This window comes from Embiotoca jacksoni, unplaced genomic scaffold (genome assembly GCF_022577435.1).
Source record: "Embiotoca jacksoni isolate LCO1_2020_lvr unplaced genomic scaffold, fEmbJac1.0.p SCAF_9, whole genome shotgun sequence".
Taxonomy (NCBI): Eukaryota; Metazoa; Chordata; class Actinopteri; family Embiotocidae; genus Embiotoca; species Embiotoca jacksoni.
In genome coordinates, this window is record NW_027185447.1 from 10,287,731 (window position 1) to 10,307,470 (window position 19,740).

Sequence of the window (19,740 nt, forward strand, 5' to 3'; positions counted from 1 at the left end):
GAAGAGGGAAGTTGCCCCCATTTTCATGCCCTTGTGAGAGCCAATCTGAAGAGTTGTTTTTTTCCTTTATACTCCATCGCAGCCACAGGCCTCGCGGGAAATGCTGCCCCACTGTGATGAAGACGTGACCTTGAGTTTAGCATAAACACACGCACACTGGCACACACACTGCAAGATTATAAGCAGTGACCTACCCTATAGACCATCGATCATATGCTCTGACAAGTGAGGGATGGTGGTGGTTGCAGTGATAATAGCAACTGTCAGGATTTCTATCTTCAGGAAACAACACAGACTCGCAGGGAAATTCTCTGCTATGATGGGTCTATTTTTAGTGGATTTTTGAAGTGTTTGTGCCAACAAATTCTTAATCTACATTCATTATTTATGCAGTTTTAATGCTCACTAATGGTTTGACGGTAAGTATAATGCCCTATTGAAGTGAGTTTGGCCTCTCCCATCGATCTGAGAAGCTGGATGGATCTGAAGTCTGACCCTTTCAGCAGAGAATAATCATCCTCTGGCCTCTCAACTTCCTGACAGGAAGGAGGAAAATACATGAACACCCCGAAGGTTTGGGAGAAGTTCATCTATTTCCTGAAGTAACAAAGTGAGACACTGGACGTTGTTGCTGTAGCCTTTCACTTGGCAGAGAATCAAAGTGGAGGCTTGTGTCTGGGGAACAAATGCACAGTGGCGTGCTGAAAGCCCAAACACATCGGCCGCACAGAGGAAAAGGTGAGGCCTCTCCTTCGACCCAGACAAGTGCTCCTGAGATACCTTGAAAGTATCCCAAGTATTGTCCTAACGACTCATAACACTGGCCTCTCGTAGCAAAAAAGGATGTGCTGAATGTGAGAGAACAATGTAAAAAAAAATAACAGACACCATCATTTTCCAAAATGTCTAATCTGAAATTAATCGTGTGACCGAAACTCTAATATAATTTTGTACATACAAAGTTATCACATCTACTGTATGTACAGTAGCTTATACAATTTTATAATAAAAAAGTCATAACATTACTGTTTTAAGTCTGCCATGCAGTTGAGGGGCATATTGCATTACTCTTTACACATAAAAATGTCATAAAAACTGTACCCCAAGGTCAGTAACAGGGACTGAATCATGTGTGTGTGTGGGTGTGCATTTCTATTTGTGTAACAATGAATAAAATGACAAAAGAACACATGGCTCAAGTTGTGATATACCATATCCTATGATCCCTGTTCTGGTGGTAGGTCTGTCTAAGAATAACATGGCTGACCTCACATGAAGATTAATCGAGAGAGGGATGCCCCTCTCAAAACGTCTACTGACATTAAAGGCACTTGCTGTTGACTTGAAGCTTTCACTGTTGATATGGAGCTTTTTCTTAAATAGATTTGCAGTTTAACTGACGTGCAGTAGTTTCTTTTGACACCTAATATCTCTACTGTTAAGACGTGAGTCACGCTTTAGAAAAATCTTTGGTTTGACATCTATTTTCCTACAACATACCTCAGACCATTACAGTTGATGATTTACATTCAAATTTTATGTTACATAATATGTAATAGTAGCTAATGTGCCTTACATTTTAAATAAATATACTTTACATTGTTCGTCGCTGTAAATGGAATGTTGTTGAAATGTTGCTGAATGTTTCCCATTAGTTTCCTTTGTGTTTCTTCTGCATCATGTTCTTGGTTCATGCTGTCAAGAGAGCATGACAAGAAGGTCATGTTGTCTACCTCATCTGCTGTGTTTGTGCAAAATACAGTCACATAATTGTGTCCCACTTGGTTATGGAAACCCGGGTTGTTCAATTGTATTCTTCTTGGCCTCACTTGTGTTTGTTTGTGAGTGTCTGTTAATCCACAGTATTCCATTGCCTCGACTCCGCACCATCTTCATGAGTGAATCTTTGACTGTCTTACTAAGAAGTCACTACCGTTCTTAGAAACTGAATTCCTCCTTGGCGAATATGAATTCAGCCTCAAGCATTCGCCTTTAATCCTCTTTGATCAGACAAAGTTTTCTCACAGTATCAGATTTTATGTACAACCTTCTCAGGACCACTCCTGCAACTGTAAAATCCTTTGTCTCTGTCTGTTATAAGGCCAACAGCAGTCTCATTGTCTCGTGCTGCCTGCATGTGTTTCTTTTTCTGTTCCCTCATCCTGCTGCTCGGGTTTTCTCTACACCCATAGCTTTGTCTGCTGCTTTGTACATTAGGCGTGCCGTAAGGCCATTAATGCAGCAACCCAGCCCTTGCATTCCTGCTGCTCTGCTATGTATGAGCAGGGCAAGAGCCTTTTTTTTTCATATACAGTGGGTACCCCTTTAAATTTTTCACTCTTTGTTTCATTGCAGCCATTTGCTAAAATCAAAAAAGTTCATTTTATTTCTCATTAATGTACACTCAGCACCCCATCTTGACAGAAAAAAACAGAAATGTAGAAATTTGTGCAAATTTATTAAAAAAGAAAAACTGAAATATCACATGGTCATAAGTATTCAGACCCTTTGCTCAGTATTGAGTAGAAGCACCCTTTTGAGCTAGTACAGCCATGAGTCTTCTTGGGAATGATGCAACAAGCTTTTCACACCTGGATTTGGGGATCCTCTGCCATTCTTCCTTGCAGATCCTCTCCAGTTCAGTCAGGTTGGATGGTGAACGTTGGTGGACAGCCATTTTCAGGTCTCTCCAGAGATGCTCAATTGGGTTTGGGTCAGGGCTCTGGCTGGGCCAGTCAAGAATGGTCACAGAGTTGTTCCGAAGCCACTCCTTTGTTATTTTAGCTGTGTGCTTAGGGTCATTGTCTTGTTGGAAGGTGAACCTTCGGCCCAGTCTGAGGTCCAGAGCACTCTGGAAGAGGTTTTCTTCCAGGATATCTCTGTACTTGGCCGCATTCATCTTTCCTTCAATTGCAACCAGTCGTCCTGTCCCTGCAGCTGAAAAACACCCCCATAGCATGATGCTGCCACCACCATGTTTCACTGTTGGGATTGTATTGGGCAGGTGATGAGCAGTGCCTGGTTTTCTCCACACATACCGCTTAGAATTAACGCCAAAAAGTTCAATCTTGGTCTCATCAGACCAGAGAATCTTATTTCTCATAGTCTGGGAGTCCTTCATGTGTTTTTTGGCAAACTCTATGCGGGCTTTCATATGTCTTGCACTGAGGAGAGGCTTCCGTCGGGCCACTCTGCCATAAAGCCCCGACTGGTGGAGGGCTGCAGTGATAGTTGACTTTGTGGAACTTTCTCCCATCTCCCTACTGCATCTCTGGAGCTCAGCCACAGTGATCTTTGGGTTCTTCTTTACCTCTCTCACCAAGGCTCTTCTCCCACGATTGCTCAGTTTGGCTGGACGGCCAGGTCTAGGAAGAGTTCTGGTCGTCCCAAACTTCTTCCATTTAAGGATTATGGAGGCCACTGTGCTCTTAGGAACCTTGAGTGCTGCAGAAATTATTTTGTAACCTTGGCCAGGTCTGTGCCTTGCCACAATTCTGTCTCTGAGCTCCTTGGACAGTTCCTTCGACCTCATGATTCTCATTTGCTCTGACATGCACTGTGAGCTGTAAGGTCTTATATAGATAGGTGTGTGCCTTTCCTAATCAAGTCCAATCAGTTTAATTAAACACAGCTGGACTCCAATGAAGGAGTAGAACCATCTCAAGGAGGATCAGAAGAAATGGACAGCATGTGAGTTAAATATGAGTGTCACAGCAAAGGGTCTGAATACTTATGACCATGTGATATTTCAGTTTTTCTTTTTTAATAAATTTGCACAAATTTCTACATTTCTGTTTTTTTCTGTCAACATGGGGTGCATAGTGTACATTAATGAGAAATAAAATGAACTTTTTTGATTTTAGCAAATGGCTGCAATGAAACAAAGAGTGAAAAATGTAAAGGGGTCTGAATACTTTCCGTACCCACTGTAAATCACTGCTCAAGGTCCTACTCAGCAGCTGACGTGAAAATTGCCTTACTTTCCAGCCTGTTTTGCATTGCAGATGCACTAAAACGCTGGGCTGTGTATGGTGTTGTCATCTTCAATGACACGCGTCTCTACTGCTGAGGCGGAGAGGACAGGTGATTACTGATAGAGGCCCTGCTGACAGTACAGCTGCCCTTCGTCGCTGAAAACATCTGGTGGAGGTCAGCGCTGTCTGTTCTCAGGCTGTGACGCTGGAGGTGGTGTTGGCGGCAGAGTTGGGCGCAACAGCATGCCCTTGCAACAGACACATTTACACCCATGCATGACTTTGCATGCATGTCTCTGTGTCTGTCTCAACAGCCTCTGTCAGTGCATGCTGTCCTTGGTGGAGGTGTGTGTGGTGGTAGAGTCGTCGGGCAAGGATCCCCGGCGGCCAGGTCGTGACCGGCAGTATAGCAGGTTTTGCAGCTCTCTGGACACGCTGCTGGAGAAAGCTGTGTAGATCCACGGGTTGGTGCATGAGTTCAGACTGGCCAGCAACATCAGGATGGTGAAGGCCACTCCTGCAGAGGGGACACACATTAAAAGTGCATAAACACATTCATATTCAGAGATAAATACAGTATACAGTCTGTAAAAAATGGTCAAAAAGGATAGATCACAGAATACATCACATTGTTCTCTTCTCTCTTCAGAAACCAACATAACTATTTAGTTTGATAATGAAAAAGTCACGATGATTGTTTTTCATTTTATTTCCCTCAGGAAAAGCAACAGGATTATAAATACTCCAGAGGCCAAAAACCTTACATACTTCCTTTTCCAGTTGTTTTTTTTCCACTTCCAATAATAAGTCTTTTATATAATAAGTAAAACTTGCTTGTTTCACTGCATTCAATCGAGGACAATAGATGAGGACAAACTGATTTCAGAATACAAAGCTGATAATAATCAGCTGTGTGTGTGTGTGTGTTTGTGAGTGAAGCTGTAGGCCAGCGAGGACTCATTCATGTGTATGCGTACTTGTTGCTGCATGTGAGTGCACTTTGTAGATGCATGTGTCCATGTGTGTATGTGTGTGTGTATGTGTGTGTGTGTGTATGTGTGTGTGCATGTGCATGTGTGCGTGCAAGCTTACACCTCTTGCTGAGTGTGTCTGCTTGTGATTTTGAATGTGTGCAAGCTGCTGGCACAGATCATTGTTGATGAAATGTTAACATCTGTCTGTGTTGCAAAATCAGCAAGGAATATAAACAGGTTATTTAACAGGTTATTTACTGGTGTGTGTCTTTAGCTTCACATCAGAGGACACACACTCGGTCCATACCACCAGCCATAGCTTGAGGCAACACTGGCCTTCTTTGCTTGCCTCGTCATTGGCTGCCAGGAAAGACATCAACAGATGCTGTTTGTGTGCCAGAATGTACAGAAGCAGGGGTTCCTGGTCATGGGTCAAAACAAACATTGGTTTTGACCTGGTATTTCACTACAACCACATGTGAGCAGGAACTAGTCTTTGGAATAATGAGTAAGGTGCTATTTAGACTCACTAAAATGGACATCAGCATTGATCAGAGGTTGTTGTAATGAACCACATCCAATCATTTAGCCTTTAGCTGCCTAGAGTGCAAAAGAGGTAAGGTTAGCACATTAAAGGCAATTAAAAGGATTAACTGAAGTATGGAGGATCAATCCATGTGGGAAAAACAACATCAGTGATTCATCTGAAATCCTTGGAACAGAAATGTTTGTGTTGTTTTTTGAGGGTGAATTGCACACACAGATGTTTGTGACTGACCTTGGTCTGGAGGGTTGGGGTCCCAGGCTGCCCACAGCTGGACGATGAAGAACGGTGACCAGCAGATAGTGTAGACCAGCACAATGACCAGAGTCATCCTCACTGTTTTGGACATGGCTTTAGTGATGCTTGGTGGTGGAGTCCCCGGAGGGGGAGGGGGAGGGGGAGGGGGAGGGGGAGGGGGGGCATAATCAAGGGAGCAATGGGGAGAGTTGGTGTTGGTCTCCTGGCAATCTGAGCTGTTCAGCGTTTGCTGCTGCGTTATTGGCGATGTTGTTGTTGTTGTTGTCGCATGTTCACCACAACAACTGTTATACTGGATAGCAGATGGTACATAGTCGTAACACTCTCCCACTTGGCTGTTATTGTGAGGGTTGTTATTAGCACCCTTTAAGAGCTGTGCTCCTCTCCCGTCCCTGCTCCCTCCTCCAGACGCCCGTCTCCCCCTCTCCCTGGCCCGCTCATCCTCCTTCTTAAAGGTGTGGAAGCGGAAGAGGATTTCGCCCTTCTTCAACTCAGCCATCACCATCCTCTCTGACTTCAGATAGATGTTATTGTGAATCTCGCGAAAGATTCTTATCTGCAAAATAAGAATATTTTTAAGAGTTAGCACAGCTCAATATGAAGGAAACAAGACATTCATTCACATACTGAAGGCCCCGAGGGTTAAGTTTCATGCTTGTCATAGCTGCAGACAGTCTTATTTACAAAAGACTGTATTGGCCTTCACCATCAGCCAAAATCAGTGTCAGGCATTATTAAACACCACTATTCCTTCACTCTGTATGAGAATACCATAATATTTTACTGCAGTAAAATGATTTGTAATCTTAGGTGATTCATACTTACAACTATTTTACCATATTTGTCTTGATTGTAAGGTTTGTTTTTGCCAACTGTTCTGCCAACGGCACATATTTTACTTTTAAAGAAGCTTTAAGAGACACTTTAATTAGACAGTTTCTTTTGGTATCTTCCCAAATATGTTTTACAATACATGGGATTTAATCAGCTGATTAAATTAAAATTTTTATAATCGCATCCCTCAACAGAAGATCATTCCTCTCTCTCACAGAAAGTGTCTGATATTGAAAAAAGGTCAGGGTTTCTAAGTTTGGCTGAGATCTGGTACATTCCATTTCCTGGCAGGAGGTTCTCAGACCGGGCAGCCGTCTCAGCAGTGAATCTCAAAGTGCTGTGTTAATTAGGGGAAATAGCTGCACCCCAGAAATATCCTTCCCTAAATAGAGTAGGACTGATGGGAGGCAGGCCAGCATGCCTATCCACCATGGGATGCTACATAATACCCGCCAAATGCCCCCTTCATGAAAACAAAACAACATTTCATTCATGCCACATGCTTCATTATTGGATATTGTTGCCTTGAGCGTGTAATCCTATAGTCAATACTCTTTGTGGGCAGTTCTGAGTGCAGCCAGTACAACCGGTATTACTTGACAGATGGTGATGATGAGGGCGGGAAGGAGGAAGACAGCCACAGTCATCCAGGTGATGTAGGCCTTCAGCCCCCACGGCTCAGCAAAATGACCCCAGCACTCAAACTCCCCTTGAGCCACTTCTGAGCGAGAGAAGATGAACACCTGACAGACGTGACAAAAGAGGGGTGGTCAGCACACCCACAGACATGACATGAGGTTCCTCTCCTGTAGCCCATCAAGTTAAAAATAGACCAACATCTTGAATTGTACTGTAGACACCAGGGTATGAACGCACGCTGAGCTCTCATTTCCTATTTCACCATGTGTTTTTGTGTGTTGTGTGAAACATTTTGTTTGCCTGTGTGTTCACCCCTCCCTACCTGTGGTATGCTGAGTGCTAGTGCCAGGGCCCAGGCCACCATGACAGGGGTGTTCCAGCGGGACATCGCTCCCCCACGGTAGGCCTGCAATGGGCAGCAGATGGCATGGTGCCGGTCTACTGTCATGGCAACTATCATATAGGAGGAAGCAAACATGCCCACAATCTGCAAGTACTTGATGGACCTGCAGAGCAAGTCGGGCCCCTGAAACCTCTCAGTAATGTCCCATATTAGCTGGGGAAGAACCTGGACACAGATTAAAACAAAAAAATCAGTCATTAAAATAAAGTGGCTCCTATTGGAGTATCTTCTCTGGTGACATTCAATGTTAACAAGTATTGCTAGCATTGCCAAGGCCTGATAGAGCTTATCTATCAACACCTGTCACATACAGGTGTTGGACAAAAAAAGAACAAACCTTTTTGTTCAACCTCTGCATTTAATACCATTTTACTTGCCATGACAAATTTCTCACTTTTATGGCAGTATTAAAGTGTTTCTAAGAAATTTGGGCTACTCAGCAACTGAGCTAAAACCAATGAAGTTAAAGAACATTTTTCAGTGACAATGGAGGTTAAAATCTGTATTTAAAATCTAGTGTTCAATGTTACCAAGAACAGTGTATGAAAATGTATCGGTATTGCTTGGTGAATTTATTTTGATGAATCATAAACATTGGAAATCTATATGCTAGGGGGAAAAGGGAAAATGTATTTAACTTGAATTTTCCCAAAAAAGATTATTGATCACAACAGGCCTTCTGACTAAATTACATTTAACTAGCAAAAAAAAAAAAAAAATCCTGAATATTCTTTACCAAACTGAGAGAGCAGTTATGTGTGATTATAATGTATTGTCCACTCCTGTTATATTTCAATACTTTATGTTACATTAATGCTTTAAGCAAACCCTTGAACTGACCTGAAAGAGGGCCACCACCAGGTCAGCCACACACAGGTTGACCATGAACACGTGCATCGGTGCATTATGCTTCCTCCTCCTCAGAAGCACCCACAACACAAAGCTGTTCCCCAGGGTGGTAAGAGCCAGCACCACCCCAAGCACTGCGATCTCAGCCCGGGCCAGGCCCAGGTCCCTCACCCTGGGCTGGGGCAGGGTGCGAGGCGTGGTGTTGGAGCCATTCTCTAGAAAGATCCCGAAGAAGTGTCCTCCGCTGTGAGACGTGTTGAATGAGTTCAGCTCCGAGACAAATGAGGAAGAGAAGTTATTTCTTCCTGTGGCACCCTGAGAGGAGAGGCCTAACCCATCCCAGTCTGTTTCCACACTGATGCTTTCCATTCCTGAAAGACAAACAGTGTTAAAGTGGGAAATGCCTTGAAATTGGTTGTTTGCTGTGTGTCTAACAATACTCTGAATAATATGATCAGTAGAAGTTAAACTAGTGCAGTGTCACAAGACTGTCTGTGCTCAGATTTTAGCACAGATTTTTTTTTTAATCTACAAACAATTTACTTGTACTGAGCAACATCAGCACCATATCTGACCCCCTTATTGAATTTCCCCTAAGTGCCCTTAAATTTGTCAGCTCAGTAATTTTGAACTTTTCCTTTTTGTAACACTGGGAATCCAAACTAAAACTCCTGGGCCTTTTATTTCAAATAGATTAAGTTAATGTGGTGATTAATCACAGGGACTCTTTGTTGTGGCTTCAGTAACAGTTTCACATCGTACACAACAAATAATTCACCTTGTGCAACTCCATGAAACTTGACTGAAAGTAATGAAAGCCAGACACTGCACCAATCATGCTGCCATGTGAATATTATTATGTTATCTCAAATTTTTTTTAATAAGTCTTCAAGCCTGTCTGTTTGTCCATCTCTCAAAGCTTCCCATTCTGTCTGACGCAAGTCTAGTTGGGGTTTATTTTCTTTTTCATACTTTCTCAAGGTTGATTTGACAGCTTTGCCTTCTATCCCACCACTCTTATTCCCTCACCTCTGCTCTCATAATCGCTCTCATCCCATGCTTTACACCCATACATTCCTGTTTTCTCTTGTTTTTGTTCCCCTCTATCCAGCTTTCTCTCATGCATCCAGATGATCTTTTCTCTCCCCTCCTACCCCAGTCACACTCTCTCTCAATCTCAATAAGACTTTTTGTGTTTATTTTTCTTTGCTTATAAATAAATGGCTAAAAAGAACAGGGAGCTGAAAGGAATGAGATGACAGTTTCAGAAACAGAGTCATGGGATGCTGAGGGCAGCCTTTGTCAAGTAAACTGCACGTACAATAAAGTCTGTGAAGAAAGATGGAAGAGGATGAAAGAAGACTGATAAATGCTGCTGGGAGAAAAGGGAAAAAAAAAAAAAAAAAAAAACCTGCCCAGGAAAGGTAAAAGAATAGATTTGTGGAGGGGGATGATAAGATAAGGAAAAAGGGGTGGGCAAATACAGCTCTGTAGAGAGCTATGTGCCATTAGTGTGTGTTGACTGACACCTTAGCAAATTATCATTGTCACTAATGTGCAAGGAGTGGTTAGATACAGTATACAAGTGTTGCACTGAATGGGTGCTTGGACATTTTTCCTTGTCTAAAAATAGGTGGAAAACCATAACGATGATAACGAGCGATTTGCTTACGAGACATTACAAGGTTGTTGTCACTATTACACTGAGACCTGATGACCAATTTGTTAGTAATAGCCTCGTCACTGCTGGGTGTGTGAGATAACACAGCTGAACTTACTGTCAAACTTTACATGCTGGTTTTTCCAGAGGAATGTATTCAGATGAGCGCATGACAGGCCAGGCCAGCTGGACGTCTCTGCCCAGCATGAAGGTAGATCTACGGGTGAAAGGAAATAATCTAGGCGGAACCGTTTCTGACAATCTCTCTTCTGGTTTGAGTGAATCCCTGCTGCCACACCAGGCAACCATAATCTGCCATACATGGCTAAACCATATATAACTTTTCTCACTAAACGCTAAAGCTGCACTGTTTGGTGAGGTTTTTGCTCTGTAATTACTCTCGGATATTTGGACCAGTCCAAAGGTCCTTTGTATATTCATTCCTATTATCTGTTTATTGTTTTACTTTAATAAGGGGTTTAGAAAACAAGGACTTTTTTTTTTTTCCATCAAAGAACCTCCTGGCCTCTCTTTGTCAGGCTCTGAGGAGCCTTGTGCCCCCCTCTGCAATTACAGCATAATTCTTGGGAGGTTTTTTGTGCTGCTGTGGTCCTTAATACTCTACATAATCTCAATATGTATATTTGCCAAACGATGTGAAATCCCTATTTTTAAGTATGCCTCTGTGCAGATAAGGAGTAATGACATATAGGCAGCTGCTGCAGTGTACCTGTGTGGCCTGAGAACAGAGTGTTATAGTAATGCTCAATTAATATCCCCAAACTGCATTCTGTAAAATGAATGAGAAGAACTAATAATTGGTAAGAAGGACCCACAGTAATGGTGTCAAGACTTATCTTTTCTTCTTCACAATGGATAGCTCTGCCCAAATGCAAGTGTTGTTCTAAGAATTTCTGATTTATCCCCTGGTGGAAATTTACAAAGTACATTTATTAAAGTACTGTGCTTCAGTACAATTTTGAGGTATTTTACTTGAGTATTTCAATTTGATGCTACTTTATACTTCCAATCATCTACATTTCAGAGGGAAATAATGTACTTTCTACTCCACTATGTGACGGCTTACTTTTAAGATGAAGATTTGACACAATAGATGATTTAACAAACTTTTAAGTGATTTTGAGAGATTCTTCCGTCTAAAATTCTCAGGTTTCCTTTCATTAAATGTCCAAATGATCCAATATCTCACCAAAAATCAAACATTAGAGAAAAACTCCAAGAGCTGAAAAAAAATTTGTGGATCAGAACTTTTTTCTTCTTCTTTCCTGTCCCAGTAATCATCTGACGTTCCCTCAGATTTATCTGCTGTCACTGCAAATAAAACTGCATATAAAGTAGTTCTAGGTCCACCTCCAGCAGCTACAACAGTACCATGCTGTTTAGACACTGATGCTTCCCTATTAATAAACTAGTGACTTTAATACTTTAATGTCATTTCGCTGCAAATACTAAACTTTTACTGTAGTAGGATTTTTCATGCAGGACTTCACATTGTTGTATTGGTACTTTCACTTAAGTAAAGGATCAGAATACTTCTTTCACCACTTCCCCTGTTTTCCTCTACTCCTGAAGAGAGTAGTGTATTTTCTCCAAATATGTTCAAGTCTCATTTGCATTGCTTGCGCATCCAAGAGATCAAGATGAATTATCGTCAAATTGCTGAATGGCTCAACAACAGGAGACCCATGCATATCTCAAAACTTCTGGCAGTAGCACATCTTATCCTAAGAGGGAATTCCTTAAACTGAAGCTACACAGAGAAGGTAAATAATGTCTGAAGAACTGTCCTGGATGCCGTTTTAATGTATTCCATGTACATCACATCATTCCCATCTGTCTGTCTGTATTAATGTAAAGCACAAATTATTCCATTTCTCTGTGCTGGATGGACTGTAGACACTGCTCTTGGTAGTTACTCTGCTTCCTCTTTTTGCTTTGAGGCTTTCACCCTGATTAATGGTTGCGTCAACCCCTCCCCTGCCTTCCTCTCCAGAGGCAAACCAGTGTGCAACCATACATTTTCATATCCGCTCCATCCTATACTGACTTCCCACACGAGGGGCTCAGGCTCCCAGTGCCTCGGGGATGACAGAAACAAGTAGTTAAAGACCACAAAAAAACTTTATAGATACCATCAACTCACATCTTTCAACTTCTCAGTCAGCTTTTCTTGCTGCTCACACATGTTTGGTCATTCCCTTTGACAAACTATGTCATGTTCCTGCTATGCCAAGATCCAAACACTGATGTCTTAAAGCATCCTAAAGTATGTTAAGTACCAAGGATATGACAAAACAATCATTGAGATGTCAAAAGAGTTGTCATTTTCAAAGTAAAACAAGTTTAGTTTGATATAAGTATATATGATATGATATTGCCTTTGAATTCAAAAGGTTATGGAGGTTTCAGTTGACTAAAACAATTTTATATTGAAATGTTGGTCAACTGCATTTGTACGTCTTTGAGTAAAATGAAACAAGAACAATGGATTCCAGGAATCAGAGAAAATACATTCAAATCAAAAAAGCACAGTTTGGTTAGCCACAATGTAAAGTATAAAGTAATTTGTAATGCACATTTTAACAGGTGGGTATTCATTGGGTGCAATAGATCCAACACATCCCTGCCTGTCTAGTTTGTGCTTGTCAGTCCCCTGATTTGATCCTTTGACCAGGTTTGACCCATCCTGATTAATGAGGACCTCTCTGTCGCGTCCCCCCCCCCGCCCACACACACACACACACACACACACACACACACACACACCCCTGCCCACAATCTGCTCCTCTGCCTGCTTCCTATTTTTTCCTCTCACCTGTTTCGCTATTTCAAAAAAAAAATATTTTCACAGTCATCCCCCACTCAGTTCTTTCCCCTCTTTCCTAACTCATTCACCACCACCCTGTCATCAAGGATCAAAACTGCAGAGGAAACTTCTTTTGATATGTTCATTTTTCAGGTGGATTTTAACTAACATAATCATTAATTGACTTTGGCAACAGGAAACAGGATTAATGTGGTCCAGCCCAATCTGCATGTAAATTGACTGAAAGTAAACATGAAACAAGCATTAGATCCCACCGTGTGATAAGCTTGAGTATTCTATCCTACGAGACTTTATCTCCATAATGATCAATGGATTCTCACTCAATAAAAACCTGGATGAATCACGAGATGCTACAAACACGGGTGTGCAGCATTTCATCTGCATGACGAAGCATATAATGAACACGTATTGTTCCTTCAAGCTCCACATATCAGTAAATCAGATCCCACATAAATGAAATGTATGAAAGCATAAATTCACCTTCCGGATATGGAGGTTCAGTGGCAGATGGATAATCTGTAAATATTTATGCATTTCGATGTGTGGGGCACCAGCTGTACTCATTAAAAATCAGATTCACAGCTCTTTATCTATGATTTATTCCTGTCTTTCTGCAGGTTCTGGTCCCCCCCCCCCCCGCAAACTGCAGCCTATGTGGGCCCATGTGTGTCTTTCCCAAACAACCCATTAAAAGTTCATTGAGCGGGTCCACACCTCATTGCACGCAGTGATACAGTCAGTGCTTGCCCACATTGCAGCTGTGTTTTGCCATGGTGTCACTTGAGTTTTGTATTCAAGAGCACTGCAGTGACTTTATTTCCATAAAACTCCGGCCAGTGGACAAAACTCATGGGGTCTGGTATTGAAGAAGGTGCAAGTTCCCTTATCATCACTGACAAATCCTGTTCATAAGACCACTGACTGTTTTTCTTGTTATGTATCATTAACTAGCTCACTGCCAACAAACATGTGCCCTGTACAAAACAGGACTTTATTTCACACCATAGAGCTGATATGAAGTTCAGAGTATTCCCCCTGAAGAATAGAAATTGGGCTGCAGTCCTACCACATCCGCTAAAGCAGGCCTGGAGGTTTGTAGTTGAAATGGTCACATCCACACCACATGATGAAATGACCACAATGAAATGATTCCCTGTTAGAGACTAAACTGACTATGAAAAAACAGTGCTGATGATGGTGATGATTTTTCCTGAAGGGGCCACGATCAAGGAAATGTTTTTGTGCATGAGATTGTGTTTACACAGAAAAGAAGGAAAGTTCATGGAAAAACCTTTTCGAGCACTTTGTTTGATACAAATAGCTTCCTGCATGCTCTCAATCACAAAACAGTGATTTGTTGATTCAATTGACAAGCCACAGAAGATTTCTTTGATTGTTTAATGGATGTTGTACGTTTGGACACGGACAAATTGCAGTGGTGTCGAGATACAAGATTTCCCCCCAAAAATCCTGTCATTATTACATTATAACAATGATTTGTTCTGTTTTATAAATATTCTCAAAGTTGGGTAATAAATTAAGGAAATTTGGAGATACAGACCGAGCATGTTCATACCGAGCATGCACATCCAGCAAAATCTCCCGTTTGTAATTGAAGACCTATAATTTTCCTTTGAAAATATGGACAGGACACACACACGTACAAAGAAAAAAACACACACACATAAAGGAAGAGCACCCCAAGGTGAGTGTACAGTGTCTGTCACCTCCTACCTTGTTGTCAGTGCATGGTCAGCTTTCTCAAGCGTGTCCTTTTCTCCTGGTGTACTTTGTCTGTGGGATTGGGGGACAAAGCATGAAGAGCCGTCACCATTAAGGTCCATTAACGTTAAATGCAAGAGCAGATCACATTAACAGCCTGACAGGTCCTTTGAGCTTTTTTAATCCATGGAAAATCTTAGGCCACCACATGCATTTTCAATTAGGTTCTGCCATGAAATGTTTTCAATCAAGCACAAGGACCTGAAATATTGTGTTAACTTAAATGACATGTGTTGAAACTAGGATGGAAAATACATACCCGAAGTATCATTACTTTATCAAAAGCTTTCTGTTTATGATTCTGAAAATTAATTCAATCGATGGTGACATTCCATCATCTGAAAATAAAAAATTGTGTCTGAAGATAATAAATGTAAATCTTTAGAAATTTTGTGGAATATTTTTTTTTACATAGAATGCATAATCAACAGCACAGTTTACTTTAGTCAGTTACTTTAGTTACTGTAGGGGTTTGGCCTCAGTTTCGGTGCACTTTCCAAAACAGGTGTTTCATAGAAAAATTGTTTTGTTTTCCTTTAGTTCAAAATTATTATCAATTAAATGACATAAATTTGATTTTCTTTAACTTTTAGACACACACAAATTTTGGACACTGTAACGTTTACAGTATAAATGTAAAATTAATGGGATTACTGATGATGATCATGATGACAACATCACTATGGATAAAAATTAACTGTAAAAATAAATAAATTCGAGAAAACTAAGGATGAGTCATAAACCGCTGTGCACTAAGCTTGAGTGACATACTTGTGTCTCGTGCATACTGTCGACATGCATAGTGATGACCTAGATTGGTCGGTAAACACATTTGTGCAAATACTGTGAACAAATTTAAGTTCCAGCAGACCACCAGGCTGCAAAGTATTTATAGTCATTGAAAGGGAAAGGGAAATTATTAGTGAATTATGATTACAAGTATTTGCAAAAATATTAATCATTATTATATAATAAAAATGTGTATTAGTCATCCAATCAATACAGGCTAAATAATAGTTACTTACTCTTATGATAACAGGAGTAGTTTTATTCCAAGCAATATTTTATTAAGAATAATTCCGTTCTCTAAATCCATGTCCTTCCATTCAATGAAATATCAGCTCCTGGATGAATCAGGCAGGACAGGAAAAAAAAAAAATCAATGTGTCTTCATCAAAGCCAAGTAACTTTTTTTGGTCAGTTCTGCAAGTTCTTGATTTGTCTTCTGATAATACTGTCCTTGCTGTGGTGTAGTTAACAAATGTTTATCAGAGTAATCCATTCATATCCATGAGTGTCTTGGGTCCTTGTGCGTCACGCTATGCCTTTGCAATGTGCTGTGCCTCCAACACCAGCAGCAGAAATGAATTTGAGCTCCGTCTGCTCTTACCTCCTCCTCCCTTCACAGCTTTCCCCTCCTCCTGGGTCAACTAGCCTGTCCTCTAGTAGAGGGTGGAGCCTGCCGCCAGGGGTGGAGGAAGGATGTTACACATACCTATGAAGTGTGTGTGTGTGTGTGTGTGCGTGCGTGCGTGCGTGTGTGTGTGTGTGAGAGAGAGAGAGAGAAACAGTGAGACGAGTTCTGTGGGTATACACCTGCACATGTTATATACAAGTGTGTACACATGCTGAATATGCAATCTACTTTAAAGTTAATGTATGCATATATGTCTGTGTGTGTGTGTGTGTGTGTATGTGTGTGTGTGTGTGTGTGTGTGTGTGTGTGTGTGTGTGTGTGTTTGGGAGAGAGAGCAACCAAGGGAAAGACAGCAAAGCACCTCCCCTCCTTGCAATGATTTATGCCTTCTGTAAGTCATTGATACACACCGCTTGTGTTTTTATTCAAAGCTCTCCCCTGTTTTGCACCCTTTTGCCTTGTCTTTTGTTGCTGGAGGACAAGGGCTGCAGCAGCACTTTTTACCTAACCAGGAATGCCAATTGGCTGAGTCAGCCGGACTAACAGCAGGTCACGCCTTTGGTGTACACAGCAGGCTGGGGCAAAAAAAAGAAAGAAAAAGAAATGCTGTCTTCTTAATGTCAAAGCTTTCTCTCTCACACACACACACACACACACACACTCACGTGCGATGGTAAGGAAAAAACCTTGGCATGCATGCAAACAGTCACAGGTGCACACAATGAGAGAATTCATAAATTCATGCACACATGCAGATTTTGAACACACACACAGACAGAAATCTGACATAACCGGCAAACAGTGGCGATGTACCCAGATTTATTTTGACAACTTAATTGTAGCCTCCTGTACTTATTCCCAAAAAGCTGAAGCGAACAAGGAAAACTGTAGTTCGTTGACATTTTGCAAGTATTATATCATTCACATTGACCAGCCCCCATTGGCACACAGAAGAGCTCCACACAGATAGACACAGTGATATACCCATGGGGTCACTCTCTGTCTGTCCAGCCTAAAGCCATTGATCCTTGGCCAAAAGGGAGTAGATTGTCCCATGATGTCAGTAAACCTGACCTTTTCCCCCTCGTAGAGACGCCAGGTTCACCTAAGACGTCTCTCTCAGTCAAACCATTTTGTTCTGGTGCGACTATAAGCTCCCTGAGAATTCCTCTAATATGATTATCCCGGCTCCCCTGGTCTTAGAGGACGTTTTGTTACAAAGCAGTAAAGCAGCCAAATCAATTCGCAATCCACTTTGCTCGTTTAACAGCCATACTTGACATCTGACTAGCAAGAGAAGACGGAGGAAGATTGTCAGTGCAACAAAGAGAAAAGGTATTTAGCTAGACAAACAAAATCACCTTGGATGGGTGACAGGAGATAATTAATGGTTTGCTCAGATTGTTGAGGTCATGTCAACAAGCCCTTGTAGAGAAAAACACATCAACCCATGTTATGTTGCCATAATGTATCATCAGGTAAAATGTCTTTTGTGCATCACGTTCAGTCACAGAGCAGCACTTGAGTTTAAGAGGAATGTGGAGACTTTTAAATATCTCAATCTTTGACAACCTTTTCCTCTGAGATTTCTAGCTGGACATTCTCCCACGTTGTAGCTTATTTCCAGGTCTTATTATTGTGCCAGAAATAAAAACGACAGCTGTTTTCCTCTGAGAGTGTCTTTTCTGCAAAGACCTTTCAATGACTTTTCTCTGGGACCCTTTTGTTTGAACCAAGGTGTTGACAAATTCAAAAAATCTTGCGGTGAGGTTGTATGAATCAGCCTTGTGGTCAATTAGGGGCCCTCTTCGGTCTGGGGGGGAATTAAGAGGGAGACAGTCCTGGAGTATTCTGAACAGAATCCAAAACCAGACACTCAATCAAGTTCACTTTTCAGGCCAAGGTGTTTGGCTTCATCTCCAACTCTGTCAGAGACCACAAACATGGCTACCATCAACCAAAACAGAGAGAGATGAGGCTTAACTGATTGTTCGCTGAGATGGACGAAAAAATGCAACAGAGCTGTTTGTCTTCCTGCAAGACAACCTGAATATGCCTTTGGTTGAGACATGCACGCAAAATAACACCTGGTCTGACAAAGTTGGCAATGAAGAGCGAACATCTGAAAGAATCATTTACTGTCAGATGAACCATGAATAACAGACGGACGAAAAATGCGGGATCCATCTTTATAGTAAGAAGGAAAAATACACTGTGGGAGATTAATTTGCTAATAAAGTGCAGTTTTAAAAGTCCAGTTACCTTCACTGTGCTCTAAGGTCTTTTCAATGAGATGCTACAAGCATCACTTCTGCAGACCTGTCCCTGACCTGTAAAATTACTCAGTCCACATTTGTTTCGAACAAGTAGTAAATGCTCCAATACAGGGCTGAAAAAGGTAACTGTATCTGGATCACAATAAAATAGTTTTTTGTCACTTACATGGCAATTCAGTAGCCGTATAAATAGCTTTGGTTGGCTTTTCTGCCTGTAGCCCAATACAATGGAAGTGAAAAAACACTGTGTGGTGTTAACAGGAAAAATTACATTAAAAAAAAAAAATCAATGGAAACATCTCTTTCCAGGGGCAGTTTTCCTTCTACTCAGTCCAAACCACAGAACATGACCATTTATTTAGAGTAAAGTAGTTCTACTGAACACAGTACTGTGATACTTTGCTGTTTAATTTTGTAAACCAAAATGTAATCCCCTACTACATTTTCTATGCATATTGTTTTTAGCTCGTAAATATTCTAGTTCATAAACATACGCTATAACTTGATATATTGGTTAGATTGAAAACTTTTTGCTGTAAAATGGAGAAATTAATAGTTTGGGAAGTATTCAAATATCACGTATTTTAAAGGGTACTTGAACTTCACGTGTTTTATTTGAGTTCTAATTGGGTAGCCAGCTGTCAATTTTTTTATAAGCAACCAATCAGAGATGAGGATGGCTCTATTAACGGATTCCGGGTTGTTCGAGGGGGCGGGACTTAAATACAGCGCCAGGAGCAGATTGTTGAAGGAAAGTCGGGATGAGAAAGAAAGGAAAAAACCTTTTATATACAGTCTATGGAAAAAAAAAAAATCCAGAGAGATACTTCGTGCTTGTTTTAGGTACGGTTACATTTATAAGTTACTGTTCATTAGGTTAAGAGCTGAGGGTTTTATATCTATGTATAACTGTGTTGTGGCATTGTTTCAGCGAATGTTTACTAGCTGTAACCCCGGTGGCTCGCAGCAATCACCCGCGCTAATTTGGAGGAGAGTCACACTTTGCAGGAATCTCTGAGTGAGTATGGACGCCATCTGAGAACTTTTACGACATGGACATTTACAGTTAGAGGATAGAGGATTTATTAGTGTTCGTGAATTCCCGGCTAGTGTGCTTTAGATGCTGCTGTTACACACGAGGGTGACCAGATTCACCCAGTTGTGGGGGCAAAGAGTAGGCCTACTGGGGTTGTGTGGGACATTTTTATTAATGCTAAGAGGTAGTCTAAAATGTGTATGTCTGTCCACTTTTACACTAAAACGCATAACAGAGTATTCAGGT

The 19,740-nt window shown here is 41.3% G+C and overlaps 1 protein-coding gene across 1 annotated transcript; it reads right to left on the reverse strand.

The window, feature by feature from the left end:
* Positions 1-3,262: 3,262 nt before the first annotated feature.
* Positions 3,263-16,140, reverse strand: LOC138192999 (vasopressin V2 receptor-like). Its single transcript, XM_069140758.1, has 8 exons — positions 15,791-16,140; positions 14,718-14,777; positions 10,254-10,352; positions 8,467-8,846; positions 7,546-7,791; positions 7,181-7,327; positions 5,727-6,306; positions 3,263-4,491 (listed from the first exon to the last, which is right to left on the reverse strand). The coding sequence occupies exons 4-8, from the start codon at positions 8,842-8,844 to the stop codon at positions 4,295-4,297; spliced, it is 1,548 nt and encodes a 515-aa protein (XP_068996859.1). The 5' UTR covers positions 8,845-8,846; positions 10,254-10,352; positions 14,718-14,777; positions 15,791-16,140; the 3' UTR covers positions 3,263-4,294.
* Between the last annotated feature and the right edge of the window lie 3,600 nt (positions 16,141-19,740).